This window comes from Plasmodium fragile, assembly GCF_000956335.1.
Source record: "Plasmodium fragile strain nilgiri unplaced genomic scaffold supercont1.26, whole genome shotgun sequence".
Lineage (NCBI taxonomy): Eukaryota > Apicomplexa > Aconoidasida > Haemosporida > Plasmodiidae > Plasmodium > Plasmodium fragile.
In genome coordinates this window covers 87,769-106,152 of record NW_012192606.1, presented here as the reverse complement: position 1 = coordinate 106,152, position 18,384 = coordinate 87,769, and the positions used below count along the sequence as shown (strand labels likewise).

Sequence of the window (18,384 nt, the reverse complement as noted above, 5' to 3'; positions counted from 1 at the left end):
ATGGAGGACAAGAAACATGAAAAGGGATACGCGGTGGAGGGGAGTCAGGAGGAGGAAGGTAACGACTTCCGCAGTGTATACAAACGAGTCGTATTAAAAAATAAAGGTCTAAGTGAAAAGACAAACAGTAATAACACATTTGCAGAGATGCTAGAAATAAGCAGAATTACTGACTACAACATGGTGATGAAATATGAGTACCTCCTGAAATTAAGTTTCTTTAGTAGCAACGTGAACGTCTTGAATGTATATCGATTAGTGAAGCCCGAAAGTGAAAAAGCATTTGACGAAATTGCAGGTCATTTGAGAAGCAACATCCTACTTAGTATAATGGACACAAACAAAATAAATAATACAAGTGAAAATGTGGGTGAATATTTTACAAACAATTATGAGGAATTAAAAGACCTGGAGTATGTGATTGGGAACACAGATTATCCACTAGGGTTTGAAAAGAACACCAATGGGGGTTTTCGAGTGTACCTATTTAAAATAATACCGAACAAAACTCTCTTATTAAATAAAAATAATTTAAGTTACATGGAAAAGGGACAAATTCCAAATAATTACGACTCTGTTGCGGTGGATAGAGATTTATTCTATGAGCAGTTGGGCTCATCGGTGGAGAGGAAGAGGGGGGGGGATGGACAGAATGAATTGGGCAGAGGTGAGCAAATTAAGGAGACATCAACACATATGAGGAGGGGCGGAAGTAATTATAGCTACATATACAAAGTAAAATCAGCCGAACAGGTACTTCCTGTGTTGTTAATCGAGTTTGAATTCAAATGTTTACGTGTCGACATCAGCGTGCCGATATGTGAATACTGCTACACCGCTAAGGCTATTTATTATTGCCATAATGATAAGGTCCATTTGTGCAATATATGTGACATAAAGCATCATGAGAAAAATAAAATTTTGAAGAATCATAGGAGGATGCCAATATCGGAGTCTCCATATCAATTTGGAAAGTGTGCATACCATCCACATGAGGTGGTCGAAAGTGTTTGCATGAAATGCTATTGTAGTCTATGTCCTAACTGTGTGCTGGTAGGAAGTCACTCCAAGGGCACTTATCGTAACCACCCCATTGTGAATATAAAAGACGCTTTCATTTTGTCCCATCAGAAAAAATCCCTCAGTGATGTAAATTTGGAGAATAGGAAAAATAGGATACTCCATTTGTTGAAGAAGAAGCACAAATTGCTAGCAGAAATCTATTCCAACTACACTTCTTTGCAAAAACGAATCGATACATTATATAAATACATAATTGACGAGATAAAAGTTTTAAAAAAAAAAAAAATGCAATACATAATGGCTTTGAAGAGGTCTGTTTTATCTCAACTATTGACCATCGAATGGACAGAGGCCTTTTTTTATCATACAAAATTATCCTTAAATTTATCTGACTTTATTTTATACCAAAAGAAGCATGAATTGGCTGTTCAATTTTTAATGGCCAAAAAAGGGGAGGATTCAGATTTTATGAAAAATGCACCACATTGGTTGTGTCAGAAAATTTACGTGCAATCAAATTTGTGCATTTATGAAGACAGTTTTTTTAAGCTTAACTTTGTTAGCCCTAAGGATATCGAGGAAGGGATGGCCAAGAGGGATATAGATAATAAGAAGCGTTGCGTTTTGAGGGGAAGTCGTAATAAGCTGGAAGAAATGTACAATTTTAACAATGCGTTTAATGACAAGAAGGGGTACTTGGGACTGTATGACGAGACAGCCTTCGAGGGGGGGGCCAATGAGGCGGGCAGTGCACATGAGCCTAGCGTTAAGTACTCCGCCGCGCAGGGTGAACAGGTGGAACACGCGCCAGAGGAAGCTCCGCATGACCATTTCTCTAATCATACAAAACTCGTGGATACAACCAAATTGAGCAACAAAGATGTGCACAGCGTTCTCACGCTAGAGAAGGAGTATGCGTCCATGTACGATGTGACTGAAGAGAAACCAACCAACTGTAATTTGTTAATGGAAGTTTTTAGAGACACAAGGGAGGCGAACTTAAGCGGGAAGGGAAAAATTCCCCCGAAGCAATCACACATTTGCAGAGAGTTGTGGAAGCACCTGGTTAATTACAAATATATAAATGTGATTCATATATTGAAGGCGAGGTGCAGCTTGAACACCCTCCTTCTAACGCATTCCTTTTTTAACGTGGCGTCCTATTATGACAGTTTGGAAGACCTAGTGAAGCACATAATTAAACACGAAATTTATACCCTGCTGAACAAAAACATCGACTACCACACGAAGATGAAGGTGACCCATGTCTTGGACAGCGTTGCCACGTTGTTATGTCTCCGGAGGTTTGTGCTCGCCCCTTGGGTGGATAAATATATCGAGCTGTGCTGTGCGCATATTGGGAAGGAGGAAAATGGCGTTGCTGTCTCCAATGGGGAAGCCTCCCAAAAGGGGGACAATATGCATGGGAACAATTCAGAGGTGAAAGATGAACAAGCCGTATCAGTTCATTCGCCAAATGAGCACGTGAAGGGTACCAAACGGATTAGCAGAGATGACCCTGATGAGGTGGTAAAGGGGGATAAGGATGGCTACGGTCAAGTTGGAACAGGTATGGAAAAGGAAGAGTTCCCAGCAAACGGGGGAAATAACACCGTATTGGGTGACGAAACCATGTTGGAAGAGGATAATACAATTTTGGAAGATATGAACACAAAGAAGGATGGAGACAACGTGGGGAGCAGCAGCGGACATGATGTCATGGCGGATGTATGCCTGACTGCAGATGAGAAGCAGGAGCTGTCCACCCTGAAAAAGATAAAGGAACACATATACGTATATTTAGAAATGCTGATCAACGATTTGGTGAAAATACCCCACAAGGATCTCAACGACGGTGTACGATTTATGTTTTATCTTATCCATGACGAAATAGATGGAAGAAATAAAAACTTCGTGATGAATGAAAAGAAGTTCAGTATACACACCTTATGCCTTTGCTTGGATATATTCCTCAACTCTGTATTGTACCCTTACATTTTTTACGTTCACGAGGAAAATTTGAATTATCAGGGGAGGATTCCGATTTGGAAGAAAAGGGACTCTTCCCTTCACCAAAAAGTAGCAGTCATGTTTGGCCAAACGGTGAGGGAAATATCGATATATGTTTTTCAGATTTACAATTTAGGCATGTATGATAGCAACTTGAAGGCGTTCATAAATAACATAAAGGATAATAAGATGCTTCGCGGCACGGCCACAAACGAGAAAATGTTCTTCCTGGACGTGTCGCAGAAGGTTAGTGTTGCGCTGTGTGGCCAACATATGAGTTTAGTGGTCGGTATAGGGCAATTCGTGTGAAGGGGGGAGACGTAGCTGACTCCCCTTCCCTGCCCCCCTGCTTGGCGCTTTCCCCCGTTGCACAGTCCACTTTACCCTTTCCGCCTTTGCAGCTGTTCCAATGGATAATCAAAAATTTGGAGTCGCCCAGGTACTACGCCCCCGTGAGGTGGAACTGCCGCGAAGCGGTCGAAAAAAGTTACCAGCGGATCGTCCAGGAAATTGTTCACATAGACGAGTCGTCGACAAACAATTGTGTAAACGAGAATGTTGATTATAACGTCTTATTCAGCACCGCAAATTTTAAGGAGATTCTGTCTCTCTGCTACTCGATGCAACGTGTTGGCGCTTGAATATACACACAAAAAAAAAATATATAAATAAAGGACACACGCGATGGAGATAGAGACGCAAACGGTTGTGCGTCACACTCATGTGTGGTGAGAAGACGCACCAGCACATAACAAAAAACAAATTCGATGAAGCTCATTGGAGCACTGAAAGGGGTGCTGCGAGCTCAAGGGTATCAAACAAAAAAGGAGGAGGCCCCACATCATGTGTCATTAATATGCAGAAACGCACAGCAGTCTGCACGCGGTTACACATACGAGGCTGATTATGATAATATTATGATAGTGAAAAGGGAAGAAGAGTGGGGTCACTCCCAACTGACAAATGAAGAAAATGAAAAAGGGAGTAATATCCCCGGTGTACACTTCACAGAAGTGTGTTGATGCGTATCCCAAGTGCATCAACGCGCATAGACGCACGATTAGAGGTGAAGCGGCATGTGGTGAAACACATACGTATATAGAAAGGACTGCTGACCAGACGCCTGTCCAGAACAGACATGCGCAAATATGCTCGTGGGTATAAAAAAAAAATCAGCACTATGGCGTAGTAGGAGCGTCCAGGTTGCTACGCCATATGAGCAAGTTCCACGAAAATGGAGTACACCATTTTATTACAACTCGTTTATGTTTCTGTAAGTTTCCGCCCAAACATCCTTCGGAGATGCAATTCCACAAGATATGTGATAACTTGACGTTTGATTGAACAGGATATATACGGCTAAGAGGACGTCTATTTTTTCGATTTTACTCAGTATAAGATTATCTCTTAGGAGAAATTTATTTTTGTACTTTAGCGGGAAGTGTGTCAATTGCATCCCCGAGATTTTATCAACAAAAAATTTCAAATCTTTTGTTTTCTTATTTAAATAAGATAACTTGGCATTTTCTATTAAGTAATCAGAATAGTTGTAAAAATTTTTTGTAAAATTTTCAAAGCTAGAAAGAACTTCATTTTTTATAACTTTTAAATCTTTCGGATTTGTCTGAACAAGTAAGGTAAAAAAGCCTGCAAAATATTTTTCATAGTTTATAAATTCAAAGGAAGAATCATAAGTTAATTCTTTTTTTTCTCGCAAATAATGAAATAATTTACTGTTCAGTATGTACTGAATAATGTAAGATACTGCATTGAAAAAAAGGGGGTTGGTATATAATTTTTTTTTTCTTGTAATTAATTCTGTGATGTCTTCCTTCTTGTATTTTTCTATGTGGATGTGATTTAAAATTTGTGTAAATACTTTATCCGTGGTTTCTTTTTCAACATTCTCATCTTCCATTTCGTGACATAGAAGCTTTTTTAAAAATTGTAGTAAGTATAGCGAAATGTGCACCCCGTTGGAGAGGAAGCCAAAGTGGTTGGCACTTTTTCCGATGAGGAGGAAAATAGCGTGATCTTCTTTTTCTTTTAAAAAGACATAGGTAGCTTGCTTTATTTTTTCTTCGAAGTTTTGAAGTGGGCACAGGAGTGAGTACTCTTGTTGTAGGGGATCCGTTCCGGTGGGTGTATCATTTTGCGGTGTATCGTTGTTATCACCACGGAGATTCATTTGTTGGCGAGTTACTCGTTCCACTTCTGTCGCGTTCTCATTCGTGGACACGTCTCTTATAACTGGGAGGGTTCCAATGTAGTGCAGCACGTAGTAGTGCATAAAATCGGGTATGTCGCCTACAACGGTAAGCTCAAACAGGGAGGGGTCTCTAAATAGGTGCTTTAGCACCTTGTGCACCGTTTCGAGGGACATTTCTTCGGCTTCTCGCAGGTCGAAATTTTGGTAGCCCATCGCGCCGTCGGATAGATACGAGATGGTTTGGCCGAGCAAGAAGGACTGCAATGGGGTGGGTGAGGAGCAGAAAAAACGTAAAAATGACGTAAACATGACCTAATTGTGACACTCACGACGCCACACCGATGTAGCGCCTAGACAAACACCCCGGGGAAACGCTTACCTGGAGATTGTTCTTATACTCGTAGAAGTCCTTCCGGAGCTTGTCGACGACCCTCCTGAGGGCAGACTCCTCAATGCGCGTTTGCAGTAAAATGTTGTTAAGTATGGAAAAGGCCGAATTGATATTTTCGTGTTTATTATAAGTATAAATATCGATAAAAAAATATTCGTCATTAATGTCAATGCATATATTTATGCTCCTATTGCTGCAATGAATTTCTACGTTTTCACGACTGATGTTTTCAATTTCTCCTCCCTCGAAGAGACATATAACTGAGAATAATAAGGGGAACACGTTTTTTTTTTTTTTTTTCAATATGTCATTATGCGGTATGATTAATCTTAGGTATATGTTTTTTTTGTCTATTTGTGTTTTGTATAAATTCACTTTGATCCCATTTGCCAGTTGGTAGTTTTCGACTTCTCTTTGGCCTTTCTGTTCTGCCACGTATTTTTTCAGGTTGACCCTGCTGGCGTCTGTTCCGGTCTTCAATGCGCTGGGCAGTACATCGAGATTGACGCCCGTTTTTCCCTGCGCGGGGTGGCTTAGGTGTGTGCCCTGGGAGGCGTTTAGCCCGTGTTCGACTTCCCCCTGCTTGCCTTCCGTATGCATGCCGTAGCACGTGCGGAAGAGGGGGTAATTGGGCGCGGTGTACACGAGAGGTGCGGCGTCAGCCTTGTCCAGCGTGCCAACCTTGGTTGGTGTGTCCATACTAGGGAGGACGCACAGGACGGGCTGATGGTCCCTTTTAATCTGGTTTATCTTGTGAAGGATGCCAGCGAATATGTCTCTCTTGGGTGTGTCGCCCCCCCTGGGGTCCACGTACCTAGCCATGTGTAATTGTTTTGTGATATTTTCATACACATATTTCTGTGACAGTAAGGTATTCTGAAAGCTTAAGGAAAAGTTGGGGACGTCAGATACAGAATTGATGTTGTTTAGGAACAGCTTCTTCACTCCATCCTTGTTGAAAGAGTTGAAGTCCATGTGTGGGACATGAATAATAACACAGTTGGGCTTAAAATTTGTATTTGCCTTGAATATATTAAACAAATACTGAAAGTAATTTTTGGCAAAGGAATTAACTTGTTCTATTTTTAAATTATCGAAAATTTCCTGCTTGAGTTTTTTTTCCCTTTGCTCATTCAGGTACACATGCTTACAAGAATTGTAGTCGATAATTTTTTGTATTTCATCTGTGTACATTTCGTTCATTCGGGTTTCCAGGATTTGTTCCTCCTCTTCCTTTTCTGGGTGCACTAGCTTCATCTGTTTTGTTCCTGCCCCGCTGGCTGAGCTAAAATCTCCTTCGCCACTTCCTCCACCTGCTTCATCGTACTCAATCTCGTTGGCCCGATAATTTTGTAACTCGTCATTGCTGAACCCATGGGCTAGCAAACTTTTAATGAAATTATAAAAAGCTGTAACAGCTTCTGAGAACGATTTTGTCGTTGTCTTTATTTCCACCGTTCTCACGGTGGCCCCTTCGTTAATATTTGTGTACTCATTAATATCTATGCTGTTAAATAAATCCCGCTTGTATACGTTAAATCGAAAAGACAGGCAATAAAACATAACATCTTTCATGACATAATTTTTGTAATCCTCCATGGTGCGAATGCTTTTTATTTCCTCCTTCATCAGTATATTTATGTTGACATTATTTAAAGAATATTTTATAATTTCAAAATCTGTTGTGAGGTTTTTTTTTTGGTCTGACTTGTTCAGAATTTTTTCTTCTTCCAATGTTGGTTTGTACTTTTCGCTAAGATAGGCCCTAAACTTGAGCTCGCTAAGGGCTTCGTTTTGAAACGTGCTTCTTAATTCGTTGAGTTTCCGCGCGTCGACGATGTTGTCATCTGGGTATTCGTCGTCGGGAAGGGACGTGATGGAACCGTTGTCTGCTTTTTCGCAATCATCTTTCTCATCGCCAGGTGTATTATCTCTACTTGCGTATATCATTTCCTTTCCTGTGTCGGTGCCTCCTATGACGGGTTCCCCTGCACACACATCATCTTTATCCATCTGATCCTTTGATCCATTTGGAGACCCACTTTCCGTGCCGCCCTTTTTTGAGTAGCAATCACCCCCATACATATGGACAATTGCGGGTAGGTTTTTATTTCTCGACCGCAAAGTGTTGTCATTCAAAATGGCCAGGTACTTTATGTCGTCCGGTGTTAGTTCGTCCTTCTTAACCTTCTGAAATTTTTCGCTTACTAGCTTGCGAGCTATGTCCACGTTCACATCTCCGTATATGTACAGGTTGACATTTTCCGTTCTAAAGAAAAGGTCGAAATATTTTTTAATGTCCTTTGGCTCGTACCTCTTGAGGAGCTCCAGCTTTCCGATGGGAAGTCGGTGACTCAGTCTGCGGCGGGGGAGGGGAAGCGATGAGTGGAGTTGTGGTGAAGGGAAATGGTGACATGACGTGTCAGTGTTACGAAGCGGCGCCCCCAGTCGCGCTACTGGGCGTGACGCACCTGTTTTCCTTGTGCAGCGTCTTAATAATGTCTGAGTTCATTTTATATTCCACCGTGTTGATAATGCTGTACTCGGAAAAAATGGCCTTCTTCTCTTTAATAATTCGTTCCTTGTTGAATTGAGTTTCTCCTTTTAGTACTTCCACCATGGTGTCAATGCACTTGGACAGGATGGCATGCTTGTAGTTAAATTCGTCTACTGTGTAAACATCATAATCTTCAATTTGGTCTTCGCTAATATTTGTTATGACATTGTCGTACTGGAATTGGCTCAAGGAGTTTTCTTTGTACAGTTCTTTGTTCAGGCTCACACTTATATAAAAAACGATATGGTGAAAATCGGTGTACGCATTTGTCCGGATATTTTTGTCTATGATATTTTTCCGATTTCTGCGTGGGGTGGTAAGGACAGTATAACGTGTGGGGCGTGCATATGATCAAAAATAAAAAAAATAAAAAAATAAAAAAAAAAAAGTGTGGGGAAAGGTTTGCTTCTTTGAGAGGCGATATTTTGCAGCATATCTAAGCAACAAAAACAATGCCCTACTTGGAACCCATGTAAGAGACATGCTCACACAGATGACTTATCCCCTGCTGGTTCTTTTTTTCATTTACACTTCCAGTGTTCACCTCCATGTAAACGTGCATTTCCTCATAGTTGTAGTCAATAGGATTGGTGTAAATTTTGTATTCGTTTGAAATTTTGTGCGAAGGTAATATCACGTGTTGTTCGTTATTTAAGATGTATTTTTTTTTATGTTTGTTTTTTCTTTTTTTGTAGATGATGCTGGTCAGCCTGTTGGGCAGTTCGTACTTTATCAAATCCTCGTCTTCTTTTAGTTCGCTCGCCTGCAGTTAGGGTTGAAGACGGGGCATACGCGTGCAATAACATACTACGTGTCGTGTACACATATTCGCGTGGTGTGCGCATATTACGCACGTGGTTAAATAGAGGAACATCCTATTTGTTCCTGTTGTGTCCCCCAAGCACACGCCCCATTTGAAATCGCCCCGCATCGAAAACGGACGGTACACATCGCCCTGTCCGTGAGCAAACGTTAAATTTTCATTAAATTTTGTGTCATATTGTCCTCAAGCAGGGAGTGAAAAAATGGGAAGGTGCCCAGGAGTGGATATGGTAAACGTGATAAATGAGCGCGGAACAGAAAAACGCATAAACTGTCTAAACATGCCACAATAAGACTGGAACAAATTGGGGGAGGAAAAAGAAAAAAAAAAAAATGTTAACACGTCGAAGAAACAAACGCCTGAAATTCACTCGACCGCGTGATGCATTCAGTTGCCATGCGAAGCAGAACACTTTCTTGAAATTAAAATGACATTTTTTTGTAGGAGAAAAAAAGAAAACTGAAGGATGGAATACGCAATCCGCTTGATGATGGAAAAATACGCTGTACGAATTCTTTCCTCTTTAAGTATTAATGTCCTCTTTTGATTATGCCCATTATAGCGTCAATTCAACATTAAAATTGCTGCTCATATCGTCGTCTATGTCTACATTACGGTCATACAGATTTTTGAGGTATAAACCATACTGCTTAGCGAAATAGGTGATAATTATATTTGCCCCTGCTCTTAGATAGCTTTTAAAGAGCTCCGTCAAAATTTCATTTTCATAATTTATGTCTGCATTCAAATGTTTGACGTAGTTTTTGATCATCATGTATTCACCAGAGACGTTGTAAACGGCCAGAGGCACCGTGGCGTATGTGGCCATTCTGCTTCTAATACGACTGATCACGTCTAGGTAAAATAGCGACGGCTTGACCATGAGGATATCGGCCCCTTCGGCGATGTCTGCAAGGGGGGGAAAGAAAACAAGAATTCGATTTATTAGCAAAACTTTGGGGACTCCACATGTATATGCATTTTCTCCCTTTCGAGCAAAGCGCAAAACGGTGGACACACACGCACACACATGGCAAATGCATCCTTGCGTGCGTCTATTGTTGGCTCATTACGTTTCTCCACATGGTTCAGGTCATAGTACGTGTTAAAGTCGTGCTGATATGACTGCTTATTTTTGACGACGTTTTTGTGAATGTTGGAATTCAGGATGGACCTAAATGGTTTATACAGGCATGAGGAATACTTGCACGTGTAGGACAATATCAGAACATTTCTGAAGTTTTGAAAATCTAGGTTTTTTCTAATTTGTTGAATTCTGTTGTCCATGGAATCGCTGGGGCACACTACGTCGGCGCCGCATTTGGCTAGGCATAGGGACTGCGAAGGTGGAGCAAATGTGGGGAGGTGCCACCATAATGGTGTTTCTCGTTCGTTTGCGAGGTTGAATTAGTGCGCCCACTGCGTAATAGAGTAGAAACAAGCACAAGTGGGGGGAGGCCCTCGAATAGGCAAATAAAACTAAAAATAAAATGAGGATAAATTCTCCCCAAGTGCACGCATTACCTGCTTCACCAGCGTGTGCACCGTAACGTCGTTGAGAATTTCCCCTTTGTCTTCGTCATATATTCCATCGTGTCCGTATACGTTATACGGATCCAGAGCAACGTCCACGTAAATGACAACTTGATTTTTAAATTTTTGTTTTATTTTGTTTATCGCGTTGCAGAAGTAGCTGCTTTCATTGTAGCATTCAGAGCAGTAGGTCGTTTTATTTTCTTCCTTGACGACTGGGAAAAACATAAAGTGGTGAATATTCAATTGTAAGCATTCTTCGATCTCTTTCACGATTCCGTCTAAGTTGTAAGTGTAAATTCCATCCAGCGGGGTTTCCTTCTGTGGGTTATCCTGCGGAGAAGAATGTAACAGAAGGGATGTGGTTCACAGGAGAGCAGTACAGAGGTGGTTCTGTTATATAGGAAGCACACTTTTTTTTTCTCTCTCTCTTTATGCAAATTAATTTTTTTTTTACCTCCTCATGAATGAACATGGGATAAATAAAGTTTGACATCCGTATGCTATTGTTACTGTATAAGGACCGCAAGTGTTTATTCCTTTTTATCCTCCTTTCTCTCCTGTTCGTTTCGATGTAGACATTGTCGTTTATGTCTTTTGCAAAATTCTTTAGGTTGGATTGCCTTGCCACATTTTCGTTGTACACATCTTCAGTCGATTTTTGGTCTTTACATAAATCGCTCAAATTCTGATTATGATTTTTAGAGTTCGAAACAAATAATGCGTTTTTAATTGACACAAAAATTGATGCATGCTTAATCGGTGGGTTATTCAAAATGTGCGTAGTTTGTTAGGGCGTCTTCATCGGAGAAGCGTTTTTAGCGGAGCGGCGTGATGTGGTACACAGATATGGTAAGACAGCGGGCGCATGTAGATGGCGAGCACGTGGTGTGCACATGATGATGAACGGTATGCAACGTCATAGGTGGATACTACACATGTGTGCACTTTGTCCGTGGTTACCCCGCATGTATGCGCATGGGAATATGTGGACAACCACATTCACATTTTAATAACAAAGCATGCAGAGTATCATTGGGGGGGGGAGGTGGGGAAGGGGGACTTTATGTTTCAGTTACGTCATTTGAGAGAAATGGTTCAATGGGGCGTTTTTTTTTTTTTTTTTTTTATATATTTTTTAGTACGTTATTGTTCTGTGGGCTATTCCATCTTCTGAAGGGAGTCTTGTATCGCTGCAAGGGGGGAAGAAGCGTAACGTGCCCATGTAACTGTGTTCTAATTGTGTATGTAGAGTGCGTGCACAGGCATATACTTATGTTCACGTGCATGCGCGTATGTGCAGGTCCAAATATGAACAACTGTTACCGTCGTCGACTGTGGGGAGTACAAGATGTAGGCGGTTTTACAGGAGTTGCTATTAAGACAATACACCAAATTGAGCACAGAAAAGTAAAGCAAAATTATTCCGTTTAATTTTATCATTTTTGGTGTATTTTCCACGTGTACTGGCTAAAAGGGCAAAATGAACAAGTTAAGGTGGGGCATTTGCATAGAGTTTTTTATTTTGTCATGTATAAGTCAAAACGGCAGAAGTTCATTGGTGTTGAGGGGAAGGAGAGTGTTGGATTGGGAAATGCTCCTACGTACAGTTAACATTTTTTTTTTTACTATGTTTTCCCTCTATTTGTGTGTGTGCAAAACGGCATATTTTGTGAACATTATTTGGTTAAATAATACAAGAGTTTGTTCGTTTTTTTTTTTTTTTTTTTTTTTTTTTTTTTATATATAAAGAAGTATATAATTTTTTTGTTTGTTTTTTTTTTTTTTTTTTTTTTTTTTTTTTTTTTTTTTTTCGTTTTCACTGGTTGGAGAAGTACTGTGCGCCTAGTGGTTCACAGGAAAAGGCGTATGCCAACGCAGCTATTTTTCGGCTACTTTGGCGCGTTGAAAAGTGATTCTTCAAACACACGCTCATTTTTGTTATGTTATCAAATGTGGGAAAATATGCCTCATGGATTGTTTGAGAAAATGGGTTCTACCATTTTCGACTTTACTTGCGTGTATATGTCCCTATGTACAAATTTATAGCTCTTCCTTTGCGCGGCAAAAATATACCATTTGGGCAGGAAACAAACTGGTTCGAACGTTGAATTATTTTAAATGTTAACCGAGTACAGAATCGCGGTGTAGAAACGGTTAGGAACTAATTATGATAAAAGCTGGATTTCCTGTCGATAATATTGCAGTGGGTGCGCGTTATCGCGGCGCCAATGGTGCATGAAACAGGAAAACAAGTGCCAACACGTGTAAATCCTGTATATTTCTTTTGTATCCGCAATTATGCGAACGGTGTAAAAGGGGCACAATAACTCGTGCAATGGTGCTGAAAACCTTAAAAAAAAAATAAAATACTAAGATAACAATACAAACGCAGCAAAACCTGACAAGGACGGTTACAATTGTGGTAAACGCACGAGATATAAAAGGAGCAGCGAGGTGTAATTTGTCCCCTTGGAGGATATATATTCTGTCCTGCCCATCACCGAACTATTTTTACCCGTGCAATGGTTACATGATAAGATTAAACCTTCTGACCTGGATGAAAAGCGATTCCTGTTTATTATTTTTTTTTTTTTGCAGCTATTTTAACAAACCAAACGAAAAAATTGTTCAGAAAAAGGTGTAACATTTTGTGCAGCACAAAAGGACACCCCTTTATGGCATGAGCTGTCTCCTTCTATTGCAAGATAAAAACACAAACGTTTAGAACACTTCGAAATGGAGCCAGTTATTTTTCTTATATTGGGGAAAATTTCCTTAAGGGAAGCTACATAAGCATCCTTTCATCATGTGTGTGCACGCGATGTTTGAGAACTGCGAGGCTGCCACTTTTTCAGAAGCAGCGTGATATCATCGGGAAAATAAAAACAACGACAATTGTAAAAACTAATAATTGGCGTTTTTGATGTTAATCAAAAGCGTTGCAAAGGAAAACTGCTTAATCATTTTGAGGACGAAAAGGAAAAAGTTTGTGTAAACCGTAAGAGCAGCTAGCCATTTGGGCTTTTTTTTAAAAAAAAAAAAAAAAAAAAAAAAAAAAAGGTTAAACAGCGGGATATTTAAAAAAAAATTATGAACCGTGCATAACTTTTTATAATTTCCCGTTCTTTTTACGATTTTTTTTTTTTTATTGTTTTAACCCCCTTGCGTATGGCGCATTACATTTTTCTTCCTTCACATTTGCGCCAATTGTCATCCCTTTTTAAAGTATCTTATAAAAAAACAATGCATTATTCGTTTTATCGAAAGTGAGGGATGTCTGAAAGAATGACTTGAACATATAGAATAAAATAAAAGGGCGATATGTCCTTTTGGCGGAAACGTGAGACAATACATGGGAAATTGCGCCCATGTATATTACCCTGACCTTTTATGAATACATTACATTTATTTGCCTTCCATGGTAATTTGGCAAAAAAAAAAAAAATGTACCATTTTTGAATTTGGCATTTTTTTTTTTTTTGTGTGCTGCGTTTGTACATTATTATGTGAACATTTTGTGTTTTATTTTTGACCAAGCGTATGGAGTGCACATGCCTGGGCGCACGTTTGCATACGCGCAGAAGTGCGTACGTCCATGCATGTTCGATACATACGGGCATACGCAGTCCTTCCTCGTGCACACGTTCTCGAGGAGCTACTTAACAAAGTATACATGCTCGCTTAGTTGCATGAAGCCATTTTTTGAAGTATAAATTTATTATAAAACAACTATGCATCATGATTCGCCTTTTTTCTTTTTAATCAGCTGACTTGAAGCAAATTTTTTTTTTTTAAACAATAAATTGTCAATTGGTCGCACAATTTTTATGGTGGCGAATACTTGTAAGCGCACTGTTCACAACTGCGTGGGTGTCTAAGAAGTCGGTTTTATGGCGTTTTTATTATACATATATTTATTTACTTATTAATTACTTTATTTTTTTAATCTGTAACTACTTGGCATACAACTTGGCACCCAAGCGGAACAATCGCACGCTACCCCCCTTTGGCACGCTCTTAAAAAGTGCACATTGCAAAGAGTGGCAAAATTATAACAAAAAAGTGCTTTGTGTCAGATTGTTCTGGAAAATTCTCCCGCTCGTTTGGAAGCGCTCACTTGGGAGCATATTCACTCTCAGGTTTCATTTTTGGCCATTTTGACACAATTGACATGTTACGTGTGATCCTATTTTGATAAGAAAATGTTTAAGGAGCCCGCTCCACCCAGCATTTTTTTTTAAACTTCTCAATACACACACGTGCACAATATTCACACGTGCGCACTACCACCCTTGCGTCATTTGACTGCTTTTCGTTTTACGTTAAATGGTTCATTTTTATGCATACACTTGGAATGTACTTAATTTTTTTTTTTTTTTTTTTCTCCACAGTTTACGTTTAATTTAATTTATTTTATTTTTTTTTAACTTTTTAAATTGACGAGATATTGGTTGTGTTGACTTCAGGAGTTGAGCGAGTGTAAAGGGGAAACACATGCACACACATGAATGTATGCACTTATGTACAATATTAAGCGTGTGTATGTGTAAACGCCTGCAACCAGGAAAAGTGTTTTCCAAATTATCCACGTGTATATTCCCCCGAACGAGATGGATGTGCTGAGAAGAGGCGACACGCTAAACCCGAGGGTTAAAAGGAGCAGGAGCATAATTCAAAGGGACGAAAGAAACCAGGAGCACAGCAGCGGCAGCGGCAGCAATCATCACCAACTGGTGATTTATGGGAATTCTTTCAGAAACAATTCGCTCGGGTACGCATGGAATGCATACTTTGATAAGAACAAAATAAAGAAGAATATTATGGTATGCTGTGATTTAAGCAAGATTTGCAATGACATCTTAAAAGGAGTTGAGAACAACAGCTTGACAATTAAAACGTTTTCCTTTTTGCTCATTGGGGTGTGTAACATATACAAAAAGAAAGTGTATTTTATTGGTCAAGATTACGATTTTTTAAAAAGGAAGATCCTGTCTCTTTATAAAAATAAGGACAATGAATTGAACGACTTGATGGTAAGTGGTAAGGATTCCAAGAGAAGAAAATTAGGAAAGGACAACGAAGATGATAGTAGCAAAAATGGAAATAAAAAGAGGCTAAATAGAAATTCCCTGAATATAAAGAGGGGTTCCATTGGCTTGAACGAATTAATCCCTTCCGTAATTGACAATTTTACGGGAAGAAAATCTCGATTTTCCCTGAACGCTGATGAGATAAGTATTGCCGGGACACAGAACAACAGTTACAATGACATGTTTAATGAGAACGAAATGAATAATGAGATGCTTCTAGAAATTTCCGGCTTGAACTATCTAAATTTTGACCACGACAATGAAGACACTGAAAATGACCATGGTAATGGTAATGTTAATAGCGGTATGCATAATAACTACATGGGTAGAAATAATGGAAGCATCAGCAACTGCAGTAGTGTACACAGCAGTATGGGGAATTACCATGACATGGAAAAGGCATTAGAGCGGTCATACATTTCTAGGAATAGCATTCCTATGAACAACTTTGATGGGCTGCATTTGAATAGGGCCCTATCTGAGTCGTTTCACAACCCCATGGATAATTTGAACTTGGAAAATTCTATATTGAACAATATGATTCCGAAGAACATGTTTTCTAATTTGCAGAATTCCATGAATGAGAGGGGCAGCATGATGGGTGAATTTAACGACTTGGAGTTGAATTCCGTGCACAGGAGTGACGGGGTGAACTCTATGAATAGGTTCAACGATGGGATGGATGGAGGTGACAATGTTGGTGTGAACCTTGATGGGAGTATAGATAGGATGAACCTGCAGAACGAATTTGCGAATATGGGTGATGGACAAGCATTGCATCAGCCCTTTGGAAACTTGAATATGCAGGGAAATGAGAATGGAAAGGGGGTGAACGCAAATGATGGAAAACCATTGGCTAACAACTTTAATGGGATGACAAACATGCCGTATAATGTGTCTCCAGGAAACAATAATTTCATGGGAAGGTATCACAATATGAATACATCTATGCATAACAGAAACGACCTGTATAATTTGAATCCATTTATGAGTATGCATTCAATGAATAACAATAATATGGACGGTAGAAATAGTTTTGCTCCTTATGCGCAAAATATTCCAAATCATAACACCTTTGGAGATTTAGATATGATGAGTAACGTTATAGTGGGCAGCATGTTCACTCCTCAGAAGAAAAGAAATTTGTCCAAGAAGAATGCCTACTTGGGAGCCCTAAATTTTGAGTCTTATCAGAATTTTGATTATTTCCATCAGAAGGATGACGATGCTTTTATTAAGAAGTTGAATACCTTGCTAGGGTTAGATGATGATGATGATGAAAAAGAGGGCGGAAGGAACGATGGGAAAGAAGGCGCAGAAGAAGGGGAAGAAGAGGATGGTGTGTATTTATCCCACAGAGATAATGCAAATAAGGGATCTGGACAGGGGGGACAGATGGGCGACTCCTCCAACACGGGAGAAAATGACAAATATGGAAATAACCAAATAGTTCTGAATGATGAGGGGGAGAAGAACAAGGAGGCAGGTTCTACCCTGAATGGCTCTACCACCATGCAGCTGGTAGGGAAGAAAAGAAAATTAGAAAAACACATTATTGATAAAAATTATATGATAAAGGATGCAGTGATGAAGGGGATGTTGAAGCACGAAAGTGTAGACTACAAACATTTTCTTATCGAAACAATAAATAACGAAATAAATGAAAAGATGCAGAAGGACTATCCGTCCTTTCAACATTTCTTCCTGCACAACAGCACCGATAAGGTGAGAAGTGTGCATAAGTTGGAAATAAATTTTGGGTACGAATCTCAGGATTTGGAGAAGAAGAAAAAAACGCTCGAAAATTATTTAACTTGCTCAGTGGGTAACAAGTCCTTTTTATATGAAAATAAAAACGTGTTTGATCATTTTAATATAAAAAAATGCCTGGATAATATCGACGATAGTATGGCATCGAACGAGCACGAGACTCTGTCGAATCATTTCTTATCATTTGACGGGGAGCACGAAGTAGGGACTATGAAGAGTGACACAAATATGATGCATTTCGAGGAGGTGCGAGAGCAAATGGATGGAATGCCATTTGACCTACCAAATGAGAACCACACGAATGAGTACAAAAATAGGTTCAGCATAGATCCATCTCTATCACAGCAGGAGCACATAGACCTAAATTTGAACGACCTGAATATTAAAGAGTTGAGTATTAACGATTTGCATGATAGGGATCTGTCTTTTAAGGACGACATGGGTTCTAGATTGAACCTGGATAGTCAGATGTCGAAAAGTTTGGTGGCTTACGGAGAAAACGGTAGTGTAGAAAAAATGGACGAATTAGAAGTGAATGGAAATTTCCTACATGATCGACTCAATGCTGAATTCACTTCCTCTTCGGGATCCCCCCTCCTAGATTTGTCTATCAACTCGAATTATGATTTCTCTAATGTTTTCACCAAGGACAATGACAGCTGTTCAGTGCTGGATGATAAGTGTGGGCCAGTGGAGATAAATTTGAACCAGGACTTTGACTTAATTGCCAAGGAGTTGCTGGAGGTGTATAAGAATTTATCGACAAAAATTAACTACATCTTTTTCGACCTCATTACCAAGGGTAGACAATCCAAGGATGAAGTAGCTGTTTTGTTTTATATCACTTTGCACTTGGCAAATTTGGGGTACATAAACATAGTGCAGAAGCCCATGCTTGCGGACCAGCTGAATTCCTATGGGGACAATTTCTCGAGGCCCATCCTCATTCAGTATATTGGTCAGAAGGACGACTGA

General features: G+C 39.7%; 3 protein-coding genes across 3 annotated transcripts; 2 read left to right on the top strand and 1 right to left on the bottom strand.

The window, feature by feature from the left end:
• Nucleotides 1-3,674, top strand: AK88_02604 (uncharacterized protein; the record flags this gene model as incomplete). The annotated part of the gene is made up of 2 exons (XM_012480229.1): nt 1-3,279; nt 3,435-3,674. 2 exons carry the CDS (start codon nt 1-3, stop codon nt 3,672-3,674), a joined length of 3,519 nt encoding a protein of 1,172 aa, XP_012335652.1.
• Nucleotides 3,675-4,285: 611 nt separating this feature from the next.
• On the bottom strand, nt 4,286-11,989 carry AK88_02603 (uncharacterized protein; the record flags this gene model as incomplete). The annotated part of the gene is made up of 10 exons (XM_012480228.1): nt 4,286-5,500; nt 5,622-7,992; nt 8,105-8,494; nt 8,652-8,953; nt 9,588-9,922; nt 10,087-10,351; nt 10,538-10,879; nt 11,004-11,300; nt 11,692-11,739; nt 11,873-11,989. The coding sequence occupies 10 exons, from the start codon at nt 11,987-11,989 to the stop codon at nt 4,286-4,288; spliced, it is 5,682 nt and encodes a 1,893-aa protein (XP_012335651.1).
• Nucleotides 11,990-15,159: 3,170 nt separating this feature from the next.
• On the top strand, nt 15,160-18,384 carry AK88_02602 (uncharacterized protein; the record flags this gene model as incomplete). Its single annotated transcript, XM_012480227.1, has 1 exon — nt 15,160-18,384. The coding sequence occupies one exon, from the start codon at nt 15,160-15,162 to the stop codon at nt 18,382-18,384; it is 3,225 nt and encodes a 1,074-aa protein (XP_012335650.1).